This window comes from Sceloporus occidentalis, unplaced genomic scaffold (assembly GCF_023333645.1).
Source record: "Sceloporus occidentalis isolate IW3139 unplaced genomic scaffold, rSceOcc1.0.p SCAF_2, whole genome shotgun sequence".
Classification (NCBI taxonomy): Eukaryota; Metazoa; Chordata; class Lepidosauria; order Squamata; family Phrynosomatidae; genus Sceloporus; species Sceloporus occidentalis.
Genome location: NW_028316982.1, coordinates 56,075,860 through 56,097,587, shown reverse-complemented (window position 1 = coordinate 56,097,587; position 21,728 = coordinate 56,075,860). Strand labels below are relative to the sequence as shown.

Sequence of the window (21,728 nt, the reverse complement as noted above, 5' to 3'; positions counted from 1 at the left end):
TAGAAAATAATCTACAAAGAGGGGAGAAAAAAAGAATTACTTATACTCCAAACAAGGGATATAAGAAAGAACCAGAAAAAAGACTCTACATATATGTATCAGGGGGCATATGTATTCCTCAGGGGGTGATGGATAGGAGAGTGAGAAAACCGCCATCGAAATAAAAGGAATTGAAAACCATGTGTTTTCACAACTTCTACTACATTTAAATGTTTTTAAAACTAAGCAAATTAAATGCGCTGGAATAATAACTCACTACTCTGCAATGACAGCAAAACCAGCAAGCTAAGGTCAATAGAAGCATTATTAGAACAACCAAACTGAAATAGAGAACCATTTTTGTGCTGGACTGAAGTTAATGGGCAAAGTCAGGGCAAAGGACTAATATGTTTGTACTCTGTGTAAGAAGACGCCAGTTTGGAATAGACTGTCCATTTTCTTTCCCAAAATTGCTGACAGATGCACATGCCACTGAACACCTGTACTTCCAATATTTATAGTCTAAGGGCATCCAGCAACTGAAACCTCATCACATGTAAAGCAGCATGGGAAATGAAAGGAAGAAAATGTGCAATGAAGAGTTCAAGCATTGGTCTTATAGGGACCCCCACCCTTTAACCTAAAGGAAACAGCCCGCCGTATGTTGCAAGTTCAAAATACAGTGTTCTCTTACCTGATTAGGAAGGACAAAGTGCTGTTTAGATGAGCACCAAAGGAAGCAACGGGAATTTATTTGTTGATGATTAATCTACCACAAATATTGACAAAGAAGCCTAGCTTATGGGATGCTGGGGGTGGCCAGGGGGCTGCAAGGCAGTAAATGTTCCAGCCACAGAAAAACATGTTTCATTCAAGAAATAATCACATCTTTTAATGCCTTTACTCTAATGACAGCACGTTTTTTATATACCATTTATACTTTTGTGGGATAGTTTGCTGAAATGCTTGGCTTTTCTTCTCTTTTTCACCACACAGCTGTCATTCCCTGATGGCATTGGAAACTTTCACACCATGCTCTATTTGTAAAGATAGGCTTGCCATATCCCGCCTGTGGGTGGGACTTTCCCGGTTTTGGGCGGGTCCGCACGGTCCCGGCCCTGGTTGGCCCCGCCCCTGGGATTTCCCCCGCCCCCGGGCTTTGTTGCAAAGTCTGCAACAGCGGTGGCGGGGGAAAGAGAGAGAGGCCTCTGTAGGCCTCTCTCCTTTGGCGGGGGGCTTCCCTCCCCTCTTTGGCTCCGCTGGAGCCGAGGGAGGGAAAGAAGCCTCGCCTGCCGAGGCCAGACTTCTTTCCCCACCTGAGCTCCGCCAGCAAAAATGGAGCCCAGGCGGGGAAAAGAAAGCCTCCCTGAGGGGAGGATTCCTTCTCCGCCTGGGCTCCGTCCTTGGTGAGAACGGAGCCCAAGCGGAGAAGGAATCCTCCCCTCAGCGAGGATTCTTTTCCCCCTGGGCTCCGTTGGCAAAAACGGAGCCCAGGGGGGAAAGAAAACCTCCCTGGGGGCAGATTCCTTCTCCGCCTGGGCTGCTTCCAATGGAGCCCAGGCGGAGAAGGAATCCTCCCCTCAGAGAGGCTCTTTATCAAATGTAGGACCAAAAAAAAAAAAAAAAAAAAAGGTCCTACATTTGAAAATTTTGTCTTACATTTGTCCCGGTTTGGAGGTCCGGACTAATGGCAACCCTATGTAAAGAGAGAAAAAATGTATTCCAGAATGGGAAAAAAAGTTTTGTCCCTCACACAGCTATAGTTACTGATCTACTTTCCATATCTTCTTCCTCCTTGGTATGCAAGATGCAGGAGAGGATATATATATTTATTAATTGTTAGATATACACTCAGGTCCTTCCTACTAAGGCAGTTTAGGATTTTAAAAGTTTGTCTGTTTGTTGAATTTTATAGCACCTCTTCAGCCATGACTCCCAGGTCAACTTACAAAAAAATACTAAAATAAAATATAGTTGGCCCACTGTATCCATGGATTGTTTACCCATGGATTCAACCACCCATGGCTTGAAAATATTAAATGTATATATATAAATCCCCAAAAGCAAACCTTTATTTTGCCATTTTATATGACACCAATTTATTATTCCACTGTATTTAATAATAATAATAATAATAATAATAATAATAATAATAATAATGTTTATTTATAGCCCGCTTTTCCAAAGAGATCAAATGAGATTTGAGCATCCACAGATTTTTGTATCCACAGGGAATCCTGGAACCAAACCCCAGTGGACACCAAGGGCCCTCTGTAAAATAAAATGCACAGCAAACAAAGTATAAAAGACAGTTCCAATATAGCATAAAAGCAAAACATAAAACCAAAGCAGCAAGGCAAATGAACAGTTCTTCTCATTCCTAAATCCATATAGTAGCAATACTTTTAGTGTCTGTCTGTGTGTGTGTGCCTTCAAGTCACTTGTTGATTTATGGTGACCCCCATGAATTTCGTAGGGTTTTCTAGGCAAGGGATACTCAGAGATGTTTTTGCCAATTTCTCCCCTGAAAAACTAGCCTACAGCCCTTGGCAGACTCCAATCTAAGCATGAACCAGGGTTGACCCTATTTAGCTTCCAAGATTAGTTGGGATGTGGTATCTTCAGAGTATTTAGAATATTTGTACACTCAAATATGTACAGAAAACTCTGTTCAAATACAGGTTTCTGCGATAGTCAAAGATATTTAAACAACAACAGGGGAAAGGAGGAATTACAATCTTAGAGTTTTGTAGGCTGCATATTGTCTGGAGAGTTTCCAGGAGGATGGGTAGCAGGCTATCGAATGAGGGCAAGGGTCATAGCTATGCATGGGATGGAAGGAGGGCAGTGACCAGTGTTGCCAACAAGCCTCGAAGATAATTCCCGAAAATGTTTGTCCAAAACCCGCTGAATCCCCCCAGATCACACAGAATATTCAGTCACAATTCCCGGAAAATTCCCATAATGTTAAAATGGCAGATGTTTTGCAAATAAACGTAAACATAATTGAATAAAAATAATTGTAACTTATTTCAACTCTCAAAATCACCATTGAACCAAACAAAGAATCTTTCAGTCCTTTTAAGATATTTATTTTGACATGAAGGGGGTTTAGGAAGCTTTGTGCCAAATAGAAACGTGTTAGGCTGCAACTGCACTGCAGAAATAAATCCAATTTGACACCCTTTTAATTGCCATGGCTCAGTGCTATGGAATCCTGGGAATTCTAGTTTTCGGAGACATTTAACCTTCTCTCTCAGCAAACTCTGGTGTGACAACAAACTACAATTCCCAGGATTTCATAGCACTGGGCCATGGCAGTAAAAAATTGGATTGTCTCTGGAGTCTGGAGTGAAGATGCAGCCTGAGTTGGGTCCAAGACACACTGCAGAAATAAACCAGTTTGAGACTGCTTTAACTGCCCTGGCTCAGTGCTAGGGAACCCTGGGAAGTGTAGTTTTGTGAGACATTGAGCCTTCTTTATCAAAAAGAGCTCTGGTGCCACAACAAACTAAAATTCCCAGGATTCCCTAGCACTGAGCCAGGAGAGTTAAAGCGGTCACAAACTGGATTATTTCTGCAGTGTTTTGGACCTTCGTTATTAAAAATGCTCAAGGTCCAATCCATACTGCAGAAATAATCCAGTTTGAGACCACTTTAACTGCCCTGGCTCAGTGCTAGGGAACCCTGGGAATGGTAGTTTTGTGAGAAAGAGCTCTGGTGCCACAATGAACTACAATTCCCATGCATCTGAGGAAATACGCTTAAGTCTAGGAAAGCTCATGCTGCCAACTTTTCTTTCAGTGAGACTCAAAGGTGCTACAAGATCTCTCTATCATCATCATCACCCTTATTATTATTATTATTATTATTATTAAATCCAAATGCAGCTGAAGAAGTGGACTTAAACTGGCAACACTGATATCCTGTAGACTCATTCTCTGGGGCTGTGATCTGGAAGCGTGGAGGCAATTCCCTTGTCAAACCAGGGAATCCTGGGAATTGTAGTTTGTTGTGACATGTTGAGACACTGCTTTTACCGGCAGCCAGGGCTCCATGCATGAAATTCTGGGCTTGGTGGTTTGTTGTGCCCAGAATCCCATCATCGCAGGGAGCCTTGCAGTTAGAAGCAGTGCCAAACTGGATTATTTCTGCAGTATGGATGGCAATGGAAAAGAGAACGAAAAAGAGATCCACAAAACAAAATTCTTGGAAGACAGGGCAGCAGGGGTGCCAACTGACCAGGTGCTCTGCCCATGCTCAGAGGCATATTTAATCACTAACTCTCTCTCTCTCTCTCTCTCTCTCTCTCTCTCTCAGGGACATCACATTCACATGAACACACAGCAGCCACTTTGCTTTCCCCTGGATCCTGAATGCCTGAGGGGGGGGGGGGGCAATCACTGTCCTCTCTCTGATTGGCTGAAAACTGTTAGTGTGATTCCTCCAAACAGTTGGTTGGTTGGTTGGTTTGCTCTTGCTCCCTCCTCGCTCTCAGAGGGAGTCATTGAGAGAGAGAGAGAGAGAGAGAGAGAGAGAGAGAGAGTTTTTTCTCCAGCCCTCTCTCTGATTGGCTGAAAACTGTTACACTCCAAAGGGTTGGTTGCTCTGCAGCAGGCTGGAGCTGAAATGGGCCAAAGTCGCGGAAAAGGCACTGAATTAGAGCCAGGCACGAAAATCACACGAAAAGCTCTGAAAAGTCCCCGTTTTCGCGTGAAAGTCGCGAAATTGGCAACACTGGCAGTGACCCCAAATAAAAATTCTCAAATGATACATTTTTTATTCCCTAATTTCTAGCTTTCCAGAGAATGAGATGTTGAACATTATTCACACCCAGAACTCTGATATTTGCTGTGCTTGCTGTTCAGTGGTCTCCAAACTGAGCTCTTTAAGGGATTTTGGATTTCAGCTCCCAGAATCCCAGACTATTGGCCAACATGGCTGAGGATTCTGGGAGCTGAAGTCCAAAATCTCTTAAAGGGGACAGTTTGGAGACCACTGCATTAGGTCATCATCAATAATAAAGGGTTCAAATATGCAGTGAAGAGCACATTCAGAAATTATATGCCAAGGACGAGGCATAAAAGACTTCAGTAACTACAGGACCATTGCAATAATTTCCCATGTAAGCAAACTCATGTTCAATATTCTGCAGCAAAGACTCCTACCATATAGGGAGTGAGAAATCCCAGAGGTGCAAGCAGGATTTAGGAAAGGAAGAGGCACAAGGGACCACATCACAAACATACAATGGATAATAGAGCACACGAGGCAATTCCAAAAGAAAATCTGCATGTGTTTTACTGACTACAGCAAAAAGCATAAATCACAAAAAGCCATGGAATCTGTCAAACAAATTGAACTTTCATTCCATTTGATTGTCCTGATGCATGACCTGTACACTTCTTTCTTTCTTTCTTTCTTTCTTTCTTTCTTTCTTTCTTTCTTTCTCCCTTCCTTCCTTCCTTTCTTCCTCCTCCTCCTCTTCCTCTTCCTCCTCCTTCTCCTTCCCTCCTCCCCCTCCTCCTTATTTTATTTTATTTTCCTATATCCCACCTTTCCTTCAACACAAGGACTCAAAGTAGCTAACAGCAAATTCAAAAACAATACAATTTAAAAACAGTACAACATTGAAATGTATAAATATAAAATTTAAAAAATAAACGTTAAAATAGTCATGAATTAAAATGTATCATGTTAAAAATACAAACTTTAACATTTAAAATGCACAACATTTAAATCCCAGCCCTTATCAGCTTGAAAAGTCCTGACAGCACAAGAATGTCTTTATCTGCTGCCGAAAGAATAGCAAGGATGGAGCCATCCTGGCCTCTCTAGGGAAGGACAAGAGGCTGCTGTCAGAATGAAACAGAGAAACAGAATGGTTCCCAGTTGGCAAAGGGGCCAGGCAAGGCTGCATACTATCACCCTGTTTATTCAACCTGTATGCAGGAAATATTGTATGTAGAGCAGGTTTAGAATCAAAGACAGGAGAGGTGAAGATCAGAGGAAGGAATATTAACAACCTAAGATATGCAGACAACACAATACTACTAGCTGAAACCAACAAAGACCTGGAGTATTTACTGCAGAAGGCAAAGGAGGAAAGTACCAAGGTAGGCTTAATGTTGAAAATTAAGAAAACAAAAATAATGACCACAGAAGATCTAAAAGAATTCATCCCAGATAATGAAAAAGTTGAAATACACAAAAATTTCCATACCTTGCATCAAATATTGACCAGAATAGAGACTGCAGTCAAGAAATTAGAAGAAGACTAAGATTGTGAAGAGCCGTTATGAGAGAACTGGACAGGATCCTAACATTTAAAGATACAATTCTGAAAACAAAAGTGAGGATCATGTAAGTCATCACATTCTCTATCATCATGTATGGATGAGAGAGCTGAACAATAAAGAAAGCCAACAAAATCAACTAATTTGAGATGCGGTGCTGGAGAGGAGTGCTGAGGATGCTGTGGATAGTCAAGGAGACAAACACTTCCTGGAAGCCAGGATGACTAAACTGAGGCTGTCATACCTTGGCCATGTCATGAGAAGGTATAAATCATTAGAAAAGACAATAATGCTAGGGAAGGTAGAGGGCAGTAGAAAGAGAGATAGACCACATGCCAGATAGACTCAGACAGAGAGACCATGGGCCTGAGCCTGTAGGACATGAGCAGAGCAGTAGAGGACAGGATGTATTGGAAATGTCTCATCCATAGGGCTGCCATGAGTCGAAGTTGACTCAAGGGCAGTAACCAACCACCATTACACACTGTTCTTTCAAAAATTTCACAGTTTAAAAAAATATGTTTATCAGTTCAGTTGTAACTCAGCTTTAATAAAGTGCGGACACTGATATTCTAGTACAATTTCTTTTGGTGCTCTTGAACAGATTTTTGTCTTTCATGTCAACAAATTAAAGTGTTTTGAAAGTCTATTAGAAAACGTTAACCCCTTTGCAGGATTATTCTTTGCAATATCATTTCATCCAGTCAGATAGTACAACATAGAAACATCAAAGCACATTGTGAAAAACTGTAAGTGATGGAGCAAGTCTGAGGTCATTTTGGATTTAGAGTACCAAATTCCTACGAAACCAACATACATTTTAAAAAAAAAAAACAACTCAATTTTGCAGAGCTGTGTAGGCTAAGGTCACAGGGATCATCTAAACAAATGATGATTTTGAATTAATTTGTATTGTCCCACATTTGTCAACAAGGGGTTTAATTTGTAAGGTCACAATATATTGACTAAAGAAAGCAGATATACAAAGAATATAGTCTGGAAGAGAGAGCAATCCCATTTTAATACGGTTTTTACAGAGAACAGTTTAAACAGGATGAAGTCCCTGTGCAATAATTCTCTGAGCATGCACAGAGTTTGGAAAGTTACTTTTTAAAAATAATTTGTTCCCATTACATGTTTGCAAAGCAATCTGTTGCTGTTATTCATTTCAGTGTTGACAAATTCACTGTATTATTTGTTGCACCGTCTTCTAATATTTTGTGTTATTTTTTGGGAGGGAAAGAAACCTTGAGATAGGTAACAGAATAACATAATCCTTGAAATAATCCTGTCAAAAGGACTCTAAAATGCATTTTAAAAACGTTTGAGTATAACTAGAAACCATTAAGAGATTTCATCAATAAAGTAATTTTATCATTCTCATTACATTACTTTTTGATATGTAATTTTGTTCCAGTTTTGTAGGTAAACACATTGCTTACTGTTAATTACTTTCATGCACTTTTGCTTATCATAAGAAATGCTTTGGTGCATAAACCAAAGTCTGTTTAATTTAAGGTTTAGATGGAAGCAGGTATAAGGTATTCCTTCAGTGGGTTGTAGTACCTTTGTATATAAGTTGGGGAAACTGATTAAAAAGCACAACACAGCACATGCTCATTTTTTATATTCTGTGTTTATTAGACATTCTGCATCTGTTCTGTTTATTGTAAAATAATCCCTTATCTTCTTTTTTGTTACTTAATGTTCATTGGGAAAATGTCATGTTTTCATTTGCTGTTCTATCCAGTCAAGATATGCGCTGACCTTGGTGTAGATCCCAAAGTTATCAGGATTCCCACAGCCTTCTCCCCAGCTCACTAGTCCAATTAAGAACCAGGTATTCTTGAATTTTGTGACCATGGGCCCACCACTGTCTGCATGACAGGAATCCCGTTTATCTCCTGGTATCCCTGCACAGAACATGTTATCAGAGACAGAATTCCACATAGCATTGATACAATCATTCCGTGGTGCCACAGGGATTTCAATATACTGAAGAACAGTGGAGTAATTCTTGCTGTTGTCTGTACTCTGGCTGCCCCATCCTGTCACCACCGTTTGTGTCCCTTCTTTCATCAACTCCTGGTCTGCCAGAATCTTGGAAGGCAGGCAAATGGGCACTATGTACTTGTTGACCATGATGGGGTGAGCTAGGTGCAACATTGCAATGTCATTGTCAGAGGTGGATTCAGAATAATTTTCATGAGGCAATCGCTTGTCAACATCAATTATTTGTTCACTTTCCTCTGTTCTCAGACGATTATATTTACCTGTGAGGACAAGAGAAAAACTGAGAAAGGGTACTGACTTCTGGTATCTAAGTCTAGCTCACATCTTTCAAAACAGTTAAGTAGAATTTTTAGGCAAAGCTTGGAAATGATTAGAAATAACAAACCAGGGAGGTTTGGAGTCCCTCAACAAGAATGATTGCCTAAACCGAACACTCCTGTACCTCACATGGAGAGGCAGGAAATAATGTGCTGTTGTTGTTGTTATTATTATTATTATTAGGCATTATAAATCCTATGATGCTATTATCCAAATATACTAAACTTCACCCATCCTGCATTTTCCTGGGGGATATGTTAGTCTATTGTCAGTGAGATCCAAAGAAAAAGATCTTACTGGTTATTTTAGAACAAAAGATAGTTCATCTTCCTTAAGCAATGAAGCTTGCTCTTCAACAGCAGCAAAATAAGCAAAACTCATAAAAGGCAAGATATCACAGTAGAAACAGCAGCATCAATTGAAGAAACAATCCAATATAATTACGGAAACGAAAGCCCAGCTTCAAAGACATCACCAAGCCCTTCCTGAATATTGGTCTGCCTCAATAAAACCATTAGAAGAATTACTGTAGTTTCTTCTCCAGCTACGGCTGCGTCCACGCTGCAGAAATAATCCAGTTTGACACCTCTTCAACTGCCATGGCTCCATCCTAGGTAATTCTGGAATTTGTAGTTTGTTGTGGCACCAGAGCTCTATGACAGAGCAAGCAAAATGTCACACAAAACTACAATACCCAGCATTCCATAGCATGGAACCATGGTAGTCAAAGTGGTTTCAACCTGGATTATTTCTGCAGGGTGGATGTAACCTAGCAAACTGTCAAGCATACATTAAACAGTAAGTGAAGTTCTTGACATGGGCATCAAGCAGAAAGCTCAAATAACAACAACAACAAATCTTAAACTGGATGATTTGGAAAACTTCAATTTAAGGATCCATGGAATTCAGGAATCAGATTGATGGTTTGCTGACCTTATTACTGCTTTGAAAGTATTAGAATTCAACCTCAACAAGGAAAATCAGTATTATTGCAAAATTCACATGCTTTACAATGAAAGTTCTAGCAGAAGTGCTCATACTCAAATTCATTTCTTTAAAAATGTAGGGTTGCCATAGTGCCGGACCTCGAAACCGGGAAAAATGTAGGACAAAATTTTCAAATGTAGGGCACACAAAAAGTGTGTCCTACATTTGAAAATTCTGTCCTACATTTTACCGCGATCGCAGCGGGGAGCGGAGGCCAAGCGGCAAGGGAAAGCCTCCACTTAAGGAGGCTTTCCCTCCCCGCCTGGGCCCCGCCACGATCGGAGGCCAGGATCGGGGCCTCGCCTCGTTCCTGGGACCCTCAGGGACCAGGAAGGAGGGGAGGAGGCCGGCGGCGATCGCCCCGGCCTTGCCTCATTCTTGGCCCCCGCAGGGACCAGGAAGGAGGGGAGGAGGCCGGCGGCGATCGCCCCGGCCTCGCCTCCTTCTTGGCCCCCGCAGGGACCAGGAAGGAGGGGAGGAGGCCGGCGGCGATCGCCCCGGCCTCGCCTCCTTCTTGGCCCCCGCAGGGACCAGGAAGGAGGGGAGGAGGCCGGCGGCGATCGCCCCGGCCTCGCCTCCTTCTTGGCCCCCGCAGGGACCAGGAAGGAGGGGAGGAGGCCGGCGGCGATCGCCCCGGCCTCGCCTCCTTCTTGGCCCCCGCAGAGACCAGGAAGGAGGGGAGGAGGCCGGCGGCGATCGCCCCGGCGGCCCGGCCTCGCCTCCTTCTTGGCCCCCGCAGGGACCAGGAAGGAGGGGGGAGGCCGGCGGCGATGGCCGGGGCTTCTCCTCCTTCTTGGCCCCCGCGGAGGCCAGGAAGGAGGGAGGAGGCTGCAGGGAGGCGGGGAGGTTGGCGCGGCTGCGCCCAAGAGGCGTCGCCTCCCTGCAGCCTCCTCCGCCTCAGGCCTCGCTGCCCTCCTTTTCCGTCCCAGGCCTCAGAAAGGCCTTGGAGCCGCGGCGGCGGCGGAGGTGGCCGCAGTGGGCGGGGCCGTCCCGGTTTGGGCGCCAAACCGGACCGGGACCGGGATGGCACCGCCCAAACCGGGATTGTCCCGCCGGGGGGCGGGATATGGCAACCCTATAAAAATGGCCATATTGCAATTTAATGACAAGAGACATTAATCACTACTTTCTGTTAGAGAATGTACTTCTAACACTTTCAACTATAGCATTAGTCCCATCCAGGCATACTTAATCAACCAGAGAGGCCAATATACGATTGGTAACCATCACAGTAGCAAAGCCCCTCTACATGTCTTCAGGATATCCAAACTGAAAATAAACGCACATTACAGGCCAAGCAATTGCCAAAGTGGCATCAGTCCGAATGTCCTAATACTGAGGTCCAGTTCAAGGTGAATCTGATTGATTTTGTGTGCAAAACATGCAATAGACTGCTCACAGCAAGTCATTGACTGCTCTAGTACCCTCTCTCCAGCATCTGATTAAGATCTCACATAAAGCAGAATAACATCACTGGTCTATTCTGTGAAGACACAAGGATGGCAGTGTAGTAGGATTTCTTCATTATCTTCCCTACCCCATATAGCTTTTCAGATGATATGTCACAATTCAGTTGTGTTATCTTTCAAAGGCACTCTAACCACCAGCCCTCCTCTTTCATTGTATGTGTACATGCCTTCAAAGTTCATTGTATTTCTTAGGCAAGGAATACTCAGTGGTTATTCAGACAGTGAAGATAATCCAGGTTGAATCTGGGTCCAATGCATCCAATTAAGTTTTTTTGGGGGGATGGGTCTGCCAACCCTCCCACTTAACCCAAGATAATTGATGTTGGGTTTCCCCCCCCCCAGGTTTTTCTAAAAGATTCAGATTTTCAACTGTGTGAATAACTGATGCAAATAGACATGGGATAAAACCAGGATGAAACTGCATGCCTTGAACATGCTTTGAATACATTTGCATCATTGACTCCATCTTTATTTGAGTGCTGACACATATGAGCAACTGAACTCACAGTGATGTGCACAGATGTAGTTCCATAGTGTGAAAAACAGACCTGGAATGAGTGCTTGAGATTATTCACATTACTCACACTAAAAAACAAACAAATGTGTTTTTGCCAGTTCTTTCCTCTGAAGCCTACAGTATCTGGCATTTATTGGTGGTCTTTCACCCAAATACTAACTAGACCTTAGTTTCCCAGCTATGTCAGCATCCAGCTCAGCTTTCAAGATCAGATGTGATCTGATGGCCTTTAAGTATTTAGATCATTGGCTTTAGCTCTCCATAAAAACAGAAGCTAATCTGGTTTTACCAATACATAGGTGTGATACTCTGCCACTAGGGAGGTATGATTATGAGCACCCTGGATATTTACAAATTCTATAGATTAGCCAGGAATTTGATAGTACCATCAACAAATGAAGCAGAAAGCTTCCCAAGTGCATTTAGGAAACCATTTGGATCTATCAGGTACTATCATAATTGGTCAACCATCTCTGTAGAGGTCCACACTGGCAGCCAGTCTAAAACTAACCAGATGGTGATGACAATGAAGCTTCATATGTATTTTCCACCTTCAGATCACCAACTCTATCAGAAAAGAATACCAATATAGCCATCCCCTGCCACACTGGTTGGGCCTGACTCTAACTGGGAGCAGCCCATAGTTGTCATGGTGGATATGAACCACTCCTGATTGAATGGAGTAATTGAATGCCAAAGCAGACATCATCTCTTAGGATGAAGGCCTGCTATATAGCAGGCTAGCCAGTATGCCAGTAGGATCCCTTCCTGATCCTGGATGTAAGAGTATTGACTGAGGTGTCACATATTAAGAAGCAATGCAGTCATTTTGATTTTCTTACCAAATTTCAGCCTGATTCTTTGTTCATTCACCACACAATGAGCAGCAGTCAGAACCCAGGTAGGGTTGATGAGAACACCACCACACTTAAATTTGCCTGTCCTGTCACTCAGCATAACCTGCAATGGAAAGGAAGAGAGGTGAAGATTTTTTACTTTATTCACACATTTTCACAGTGTATGTTCAGTGGTGTTCTGCTGCCATAGTCAGCATCTGAAATTGCCCCAGTTGCTATTCTATTTCAAATGACAAAGACCTTTCCTCAGAGTATATTTCTGTTCATGATACTGTATTTTTAAAGGGGAGTATTAGTAGGAGTATTCTGAGAATTATGCAGTACAGCAAAATAGGAAATTATCACACGTCATTGTCCCATCCCTGTCCCATCTTTCCTGCACAATCATGGGAAGGACTTTCAGACGATGTTGTGCTTATCCGGACAGTACCTTGTCCGGAAAGCTTGAGTGACAGTGATCGTATGAAAGACTTTCATGTGACATCACACTGATCCTGTCATTGTCCCTTCATTGAAGTGGCACTGCATGGCGTTTTGTATTAACAGGAGTTCACGTTAATGAATGCTGCTTCAATGACAGGATAATGAAAGGATCAGTGCTATGTTATGAAAGGCTTTTGTGTGATCGCTGTCATGGATGGGATAAGGACAGGGGAGTGATCCTGTCCCTATCCTGTGTGTGATAATCTTCATAGTCTCCAAAGTAGGGCCATGGGGGAAACTAAACAATAGTAGAAGTTGTGCTCTTTCTGTGCTCTGGAGGGTCTTTCTTCAGAACCTAATGTCTGCCAGAATGTTCAAGATCTCAGAGCTGAATATTTAAGGGCTCTGTTTTTATTCTTAATTCAAACAAAGTCTATTTATTTTAAAGGGAGTCTCTGTAGATGTTTGGTCAATGTCACCTTTTTTTTTCTTTACAGGCAACCACAGCATGCTGCTGTGTTGTGTTATGCTATGTAATAGCAAGAGTGAGGAAGCTTTCATCCTTCAAATACTGATGATCCACTGGAGTTTCCATCATATTTCCACTGGCCATATTGGCTAGAATTGAGAGGAACTGTAATTCAACAACAGCTGGTGGGCCAGAGGCTCCCCACTCCCATGTTGTGATTTTGATGTTAAGTTTTAATTTGGGGCACTAAAGCCTGAAAACATAAAAATCTCTCTAGAAGTTCCACTGTATGCAAATAGTTCTGAGATGCTGCTGCAGCTGGCAGTCAGAAACATAAGTATGATGTTTCTATTATGTTAACATTGGGCTTGGAGCCAATAACCATACTCAGTGATGAAGTCCCTATAGCAAAATGTCCTAGAAGAGTTCCAAAATGCAGCAAGCTGTGTCAATCTACATTAATAACTGAGAAACAAAATCTAGCAGCTTTCCTCTCTACCATCAATTTTTGTTTTTTTAGAGGAGTTTTGCCCTCCCAAGCCCAAGCCCCCATAATACTTCAGATTACAGTAGGAACAGCTCAATAGGAAAACCTCAACACTATTGTTGGGGAAATTGGATTTCCCGTCAGTTACTGTGGAGACTGGAATTAAACTCAGAAGGAAATAGCGTCCAGTTCTGGGCATCACAATTCAAAAAGGATGTTGAGAAACTGGAGCGTGTCCAAAGGAGGGCGACTAAAATGGTGAAGGATGTGGAAATCATGCCCTATGAGGAAAGACTCAGGAAGCTGGGGATGTTTAGCCTGATGAAGAGAAGGTTAAGGGGTGATATGATAGCCCTGTTTAAATACTTGAAGGGATGTCATATTGAGGAGGGAGCAAGTTTGTTTTCTGCTGCTCCAGAGACTAGAACATGGAACAATGGATGCAAGCTACAGGAAAAGAGATTCCACCTCAACATTAGGAGGAACTTTCTGACATTAAGGGCTGTTTGACAGTGGAACATACTCCTTCGGAGTGTAGTGGAGTCTCCTTCTTTGGAGATCTTTAAACAGAAGCTGGATGGCCATCTGTCGGAGATGCTTTGATTGTGAGTTCCTGCATGGTGAGAGTTGGACTGGATAGCCCTTGTGGTCTCTTCCAACTCTATGACTCTATGATTCAAGGGGAGTCCAAGAGGGGTGGCAGATCCCCTTCTTATCTAAAAAATCCTGGGGCTTTGACGTTGTGTGCTTGGCTGCACTACACTACTGACCACAAAAATACAGACTTAGTTTATCAGTGGAGATAGCTAGTATGCCCCGCAGTATGTGAAACTGAAAGTGAACTTGCCACTTTGCTGTATTTATCTGTAAGTAACAATTCTGTTTCCTGCTTAGAATTTTTAAATATATGATTTAACCTTGGAAAGCCAGAAAAAGAAAGAAAAATTCTGCCAAAGCTTGGCAGAAAAGAAGCCCATTCAGTGGAAGCAACTGTAATTATGTTTCAGCCATGACTGAGTGTGTTGTCACTCCTTACCTGCCAGGGGCTGTCTCCTTTTCTTCCAGGTTTACCTCCAATTACTTTTGCAATCTTTAACTTAGGTTCCACAACTTTTCCACAGGGGAACTCCACTGGAAGAGGAAAAAAGTCAATGAAAGCTCATTGCCAAGGACCACAGAACATGAAGAAAGAAGGATACCTCTACAGGTAAAAGTATTTTACAAATTAAGCATATGAAAAAAGCCAGCATGGTGTAGTGGTTTCAACACTGGGCTACGGCTCCACAGACCAGAGTTTGAATCCCTGGAAACCTATAGGGTGACCATGGGCAAGTCACACTCTATCGGTTCTAGAGGAAGCCAAGGACAAACCCCTTCTGAACAAATCTTGCCAAAAAAACCCCATGATAGGTCACATTAGGGTTGCTGTAAGTTGGGAATGACATGAAGGTACACAACAATTCAACCACAACCATATTATGAAACTGGGTTGTTAAACCAACAATTTGTAAGCCACTCTGAGAGCATTTCTGAAGAGTGATGTATAAATACAATCAATCAATCAATCAGTCAATAAATCAAAAAAAATGTGTGTGTGGGGGGGGGTTGGGCTATGTGGCCATGTTCTAGAAGACAGAGTTTATTCCTGACATTTCGACAGCATCTGTGGCTGGCATCTTCAGAGAATGCTTGCCTGGAAAGGAGTTGGGTATATATATATTGTGTGAACCTGGGAAGGCAGGAGTGATTTGCATTCACTATGCTTTTGACCTCAGAGAATACTTTTCTAGGAATCTCCAAGTGGGTTGTTCTGTTGCTAATGGCAGGCCTCAGGGTGGGAGGGTCTGCAAAAGAGGATTAGTGTCTGCTTGATTAGTGCTCATTGTCTGCTGGGAAACCCCTGATGAATGTCATTGCCATTACCCTTCTTTCTTACCATCAGGTTCACAAGAAGTATGATTATCAGACAGTCGGTATCCTGAAGCACAGCTACAGTAACGATGCTGCTCATTGTCTCTTTGAACATCATTACAAAAATGATCACAGCCACCATTGTCCATGGAACAGTTGGTGTAAATGACCTCTGGGCAGCAAAAGAAATAGCAGGTAGAATGAAAAGAAGGAAAAAACAAAACAAAATAATCCCCTCTCTCCCTCCATTAATTACATTCAACCTCTGCTTTAAAACTGTGTAGAAAAGGAAGAATTTGAAGGCTGCATTACTCATGCCTTCAAGTCATATACTTTGTATACTTGTCCACTTGTCCCTTAGGTTTGTCATAGTATACTATCAATGTTCTCCCTATAATGAACTGTTAAAAATTACATTCAGCCCTCCATATCCATGGATACTTTATCCATGGATTCAACCATTCACGGCTTGAAAATATATTTTTAAAAAACTATTAGTTCTAAAAAGCAAACCTTGATCTTGCCATTTTATATAAGGGACACCATTACTATGCCATTGTATCCATGGGGGCTCCTGGAACCAAACCCCAGCGGATACCAAGGGCCCACTCTACAACCTTCTTCATCTGATTCTTAAAAAAGAGTCCTAATCATAATCCTATTGGCATTTTTACAGCAGATTTACTCCACATCCATTAAGTGAGGTGCATCTATACTGGCTGCTTAATCTGGGGTTTATTATGTACCAAGCATTATGTCCTGGACTGGCTCTGCACCAACAACAATGGCCGAATCCAGTGTGATGCTGCATTGTTGTGCACACGGGTCAGCCAGGCCAACACCTCCTTGGCCCTGCTGGTCTATCCTGCTTGGTGCTGCCACTTCCTTGTGGTAAGGAGCTCCCTAAGAGAGCCTATTCGTTGAGCTATCATTTTTGCTGAGGTCAGAACAGGGTGTGATCAATAAGAGCATGTAATTAATAAGAGCAAGGGTCAATTCACCCCCTCTTCATTGATTGCAGGGGTGGATCCTTCAGCAGAAGTGATGACGGACCAGGCAGGCTCTTGCAGGGAGCTCCTGCTTATGAGGAAGCGGCAGTGGCAGCCTGTTTTCAGAGCCACTGCTGCTTTTTTGCAGACTGGAACTCCATGTAAAGCCTGCCTCATGTACCATCACTTCTGCTGAAGTCAGAACGGAGTATCCTGCGTTCAATGAGGAGAAGGTAGAGCAAACCCTTCCTTTTTGGTTATGGATACAGGCACCTGTTTCTTTCCTCTGCAGAATTGGCAGTGCATCAGGCAGGCTTTCAAAGGTGCTTCTTCCTGTGAGGAGGTAGTTGATGCTGCTCCGAAAACAAGCCATCCCCTTTGCTTGTGCTTCTCAATGTGGGGAAGAGGAATGGCACAGGCCTTCGGCATGTGAATATAAAAAATTCCCACCCATGACACCACAATAATAGAGGAAACATTACCATTTTGGCACAGCCGCCCCTCCCAGTCTTTTTTACAAATGCAGTCATATCGGCCAATGCCGTCCCGACAGACTCCATTGAAACATGGGTTAGATTCACACATGTCTCCATCTAAAAACACAGTTAAAGGGAAACTAAGATCAAATGCCACACACGTATGTGTAAAAGAACAATTAACTACACATCCTTTATGTACTTAGCTGTTGGGGTGGTTGGGGAGAGGCATTTGGGAGCAAATAAAGTTTTGTAGAAACTTTCTTTATTGCATTTCAACTCATTTATGTATGTAGGATTCCCCACAAAATTAACAAAAGCAGAAGCCCTGAAACAGAGACTTGCCTAGGACAATGAAGAAGTTTGGAATATGGTCCTACTTCAAAATGACAGGAATCATAGACACCAATGTGAACTCCTACGGAGATATGCACAGAGGAATGTACTGTTCCATGGTTACCAATGGTAATTTAACAACTAGGCATTAATTTGTGGCCAGAAAGATTTCAGGCTTATAGAATCCAATTTAAAGAGCAGGAGGGGTCATATTGTTGCTACTATGGCTTAGAAAGTGGGAGTGACAAAACTTCATCAGATTGCACACCTTCTGCCTGTGTAACATAAACTGCAGAAGGCATCTGCTATTTCCCCCTGTAAGCACAAAATAGAGAAAGGAACCATCTGTGTTGGGGACAGAGAGTCTGCAATAATAGAAGTATCTGCAATTCTCAGAAAGGCAACACACAAATTTACTTACCATAATATTTTGTCCAAAAACTTAGCTGTGGAGAAACAAAATCTAGGTTAAAATGTAAAAGAGACTCTTCCCATGATGGAAATTGACTGTATCATATCACCTTTGTGTGTAACAGGAAAAAACATGATTTAAATTTTTATTAAAACAATTTTAAATGGCTAGGCTTATGTGGAATAATATGGCACTTCAGATAATTGAGTCTTGATATATGTAAAGCTTTACATATTATGAACCAGTACTTTCAATTGTGCCCAAAACAGACAAGTGGGCAGTGGGTAATAAGGGCAGGTTGCATACCTGTATCTGTACTTATTTGAGCGGTCATCTGTGAATACACTCTACTATTCTAGAATGTCCTGAATATGCCCATGTTTAAGCACAGGAATACCCCAGTTGTGCAAATCACAGAAACCAAGAAGAAGAAATGTGAACTGAGGTCCAAAACACACTGCAGAAATAATCCAGTCTGAGACTGCTTTGCGTGCCCTGGCTCAATACTAGGGAAATCTGGGAACTGTAGTTTTGTGAGTCATTTAGCCTTCTCTGTCAGAGAGCTCTGGTGCTACAATGAACTACAATTACCAGAATTTCCTAGTCCTGAGCCAGGGTAGTTAAAGGGGTCTCAGAATGTATTATTTCTGCAGTGTGTTTTGGACCTGAGTTACTAGCTGGATATGTGATTGCCATACAACCCTTCTACTGTGCATCATACACTGCCAACGATCAGTCAACCTTAGGGTCATTCCCAGTCAAATAAGTCACCCAAGCAACTGCCTTTGTGGTAATTTTGGAGGATTCCCAGCAGCATGTATTTCCAGATACCTTTACAAGACCACCAGATATGTTGTCACTGACATTTGATTTTGAGAGACAGGGGTAAGGTTGCCAATCCACAGCAGGATGTCCTCCCCACTTTACACCATATATATTTTCCAGTGTCTTAATGTAGGGGACGTATTGGGCCAGCCTTTGCTATCTTAATGTTTCTTTACATTCTTTATACTTTAATCTAGTGGTGAAATTTGGACCCTCATTTTCTAAGACTCCACAATAACTTACAGTTTTTTCATTACTTTCAAATATCTCACGGGCTTCCTCAAAATCACACTGTTCTTCATAGCATTCCCGTTCCAATGAACCTGGCTTTACTTCTTCCAAGAAAGTATTGGCCCGCTTCTGGATTTTTAGCACTTGATTTGCTTCTTGGCTGCTGTAAAAGACTTTTGGGAGTGGGAGAAAATCCAAATTGGCTATCATGGTACCACAATGCCACCTGCAAAGACTTGTTTCAGATGGGATAGCCAATTTATTGGAGAGCCAGCATGGTATAGTGGTTTGAGCACTGGACTGTGACTTTGAAAACCAAGGTTCAAACTCACTCAATGACCTGGGCAAGTCACAGAGGAAGGCAAAGATAACCCCCTCTCAACAAATCTTGCCAAGAAAACCCCATGATAGGTTCACCGTAAGTCGGAAATGACTTGAAGGCACACATCAACAAAACAACTTACTATAACTGAAGCCAGGGGGGAGGGAGGAGAACAGTTTTTAAATAACAACAATTAAATACTTGGACTCACTAAACACTGGGATGGACAAATACCCATCTAGACTTTAGCCATTCATACTGTTGCTTTTTGAAATATCAACACAGTGTTGATGAAAGCAGGACCCTATCCTGCAACAGACATTATTTTGCAATGAGATATAGATATAATTGTTGTGTACCCCTCCTTTCACACCAAGGGGGTCCCACCCACACTTTGAACTCTAGTAGGTCAATGGAAACTGCTCTTGAGGATAGTTTCTAAGAATTCTATTCAATATTTATACAGAATGCCACTGACCCTGGGACTTGTGCTATTACTAGTACAGTTGGCCCTCCTTATCCACGGATTTTTTATACATGGATTCAAGCATCCACGGATTGAAAATATTCAAAAAAAGTATACATTTCAAGTATCAAACCTTGATTTCCCCATTTTATATAAGGGACACCGTTTTGCTATGCCATTTTATTTAATGGGATTTGAGCATACACGGATTTTGTTATTCATGGGGGTTCCTGGAACCAAACCCCAGCGGATAACAAGGGTCCACTGTATACCCATAAAATATACAATGACTCAAAAGATAAAGGCATATATTTGATAAAACTAATGAAAGAAAGGTATACCTGACGCTTCATGCCCATTAGACACTACGAAGGCAGCTGAAAACACCAGGAGGGAAATTATTCTCCACATTGCACAATACGGTGCACACCTAAGGAAGTAACCACCAAATACAAACAATTTGTTTTCAATAAATCCATGTTCTTATACCTTTATTTAAAATGTTTAAAAATATTATTGTTAAGGTATAATAAAACACATTCTCAGATTTGCAACAATCGCAGCTTTAGTTTTTTGTGGGTTTTTCGGGTTATGTGGCCACAAAAAACTATGGATGCCGACCATGAAAGCCTTCAACTTTAAATTGTAGCTTTCCTTGACATACAAAGTATGGTGCATAGTCACATATTTATATATATTCTTACCAACACAAAATAGACATTGGAGGTCATTTTCTCCCTCCCAGTCACCCTTTTGCATCTCCTTCTGTAGTTAATTCTGTAAAGTTGTATTTGCTCCTTATAGAGCCACATTAATCCTACTTATTTTTCTCATTGCAATCTAATTGACAACTGTCACACACATTTGTGTTCTCCAAGCAAAATGGATACTAGATCATAGAAAACCCTTGTAAATGCATTGTGGATTCTCTTACCAGTCTTCGCACCAGGATCTTTCCCACTGTCTTTACTGTTTCTCTTTGTTCTTAGCTGCATTAAAACATTATTGAGAATTTTAAAATGGGGAATCAGGACTAAAACAAGAGCCTTCCAAAAGACTTACTGATTTTATCCGGTGAATCACAGTTGTCTACTGTTCCACCATCACCCGGAGGACACTAGTTAATCCATAACCTCAAATATTTACTCAGGGAGACACACTCAGAGCCTTCCTATCAGTTAAACAAAAACTGCTTCTATAGGATTCTGCAGAGCACAGAGGAAGACTTTCCTTTCTCAACTTATTTTCTTCTTTAGCTGTCTAGACAATGACTACTTGAAATAAATTTTAGCATTCCACAAACACAGCTATGTTCAAAATCCTCAATAATTTCTTTTAAGCTCTCCTCTTTAATAGAAAACAGGATCTGATCCAGTTCATTTCCATTTTAACATTCATCAGTAGTCATTCCAAGATTTTGTTGCTTTCTGCTAATAATATGGTGTCATCTGCCTATCTTAAATTGTTGGTGTTCCTTCCCCCCGTTTTCACTGCTATATGCTCTCTTGACAAGAAATAAGCCTTAGTTTCATCTTTGATCATATTCTTTCCTCTTGCTCCTCACCTTCACTCAGTCACCGCAACATAATTTCTCCTACTACACTTTTCTAAAAACCTGTTCCTTTAGTAATTTTGGATGGAAACAATACAGTAGTTGTATATCCCACTTGAAGAACTCTAGACTTCCCTAGTTGCAGCTATCATTATTCTTCTCATAATTCTACCACCAAAATTATTCACATTCCTTGTCATTCATACTATGGTACACCTTCACTAGGTTCTTTCTTTTTCAGCAACAGTTGCTAATTTCATACTATCACCATTTCCCATGGGCTTGTTTCACTGTTGTTTTTCAACTCTTGCTCCTTAGTTTACACCTATATGTGACCTCTACTCCTTCATCTGCCAAGTTGCCTAAAAGTCTTCTGCATCTTTCAAAATCTCT

General features: G+C 41.9%; 1 protein-coding gene across 2 annotated transcripts; it reads right to left on the bottom strand.

The window, feature by feature from the left end:
* Positions 1-7,693: 7,693 nt before the first annotated feature.
* LOC149318361 (vitamin K-dependent protein C-like) lies at positions 7,694-20,868 on the bottom strand. 2 transcript variants are annotated; one of them, XM_089509533.1, is made up of 9 exons: positions 20,846-20,868; positions 20,125-20,213; positions 19,008-19,168; positions 17,949-17,973; positions 17,198-17,308; positions 15,752-15,898; positions 14,852-14,946; positions 12,422-12,539; positions 7,694-8,548 (listed from the first exon to the last, which is right to left on the bottom strand). In XM_089509533.1, the coding sequence occupies exons 2-9, from the start codon at positions 20,192-20,194 to the stop codon at positions 7,998-8,000; spliced, it is 1,278 nt and encodes a 425-aa protein (XP_089365659.1). In that variant the 5' UTR covers positions 20,195-20,213; positions 20,846-20,868; the 3' UTR covers positions 7,694-7,997. The 2 variants fall into 2 exon arrangements, with proteins under 2 accessions (XP_089365659.1, XP_089365658.1); XM_089509532.1 differs by lacking the exon at positions 20,846-20,868 and adding an exon at positions 20,718-20,772.
* Positions 20,869-21,728: the final 860 nt, after the last annotated feature.

What these genes read in the sequence shown, in the direction of transcription:
- LOC149318361 (XM_089509533.1), bottom strand. Translation starts at nt 20,194, where the DNA reads ATGTGGAGAATAATTTCCCTCCTGGTGTTTTCAGCTGCCTTCGTAGTG. An exon ending in GGGGCGGCTGTGCCAAAATG is followed by an intron (nt 15,899 to 17,197) that starts GTAATGTTTCCT and finishes TTTGCTGCCCAG; the next exon opens with AGGTCATTTACACCAACTGT. An exon ending in AAGAATCAGGCTGAAATTTG is followed by an intron (nt 8,549 to 12,421) that starts GTAAGAAAATCA and finishes TTGTCCTCACAG; the next exon opens with GTAAATATAATCGTCTGAGA.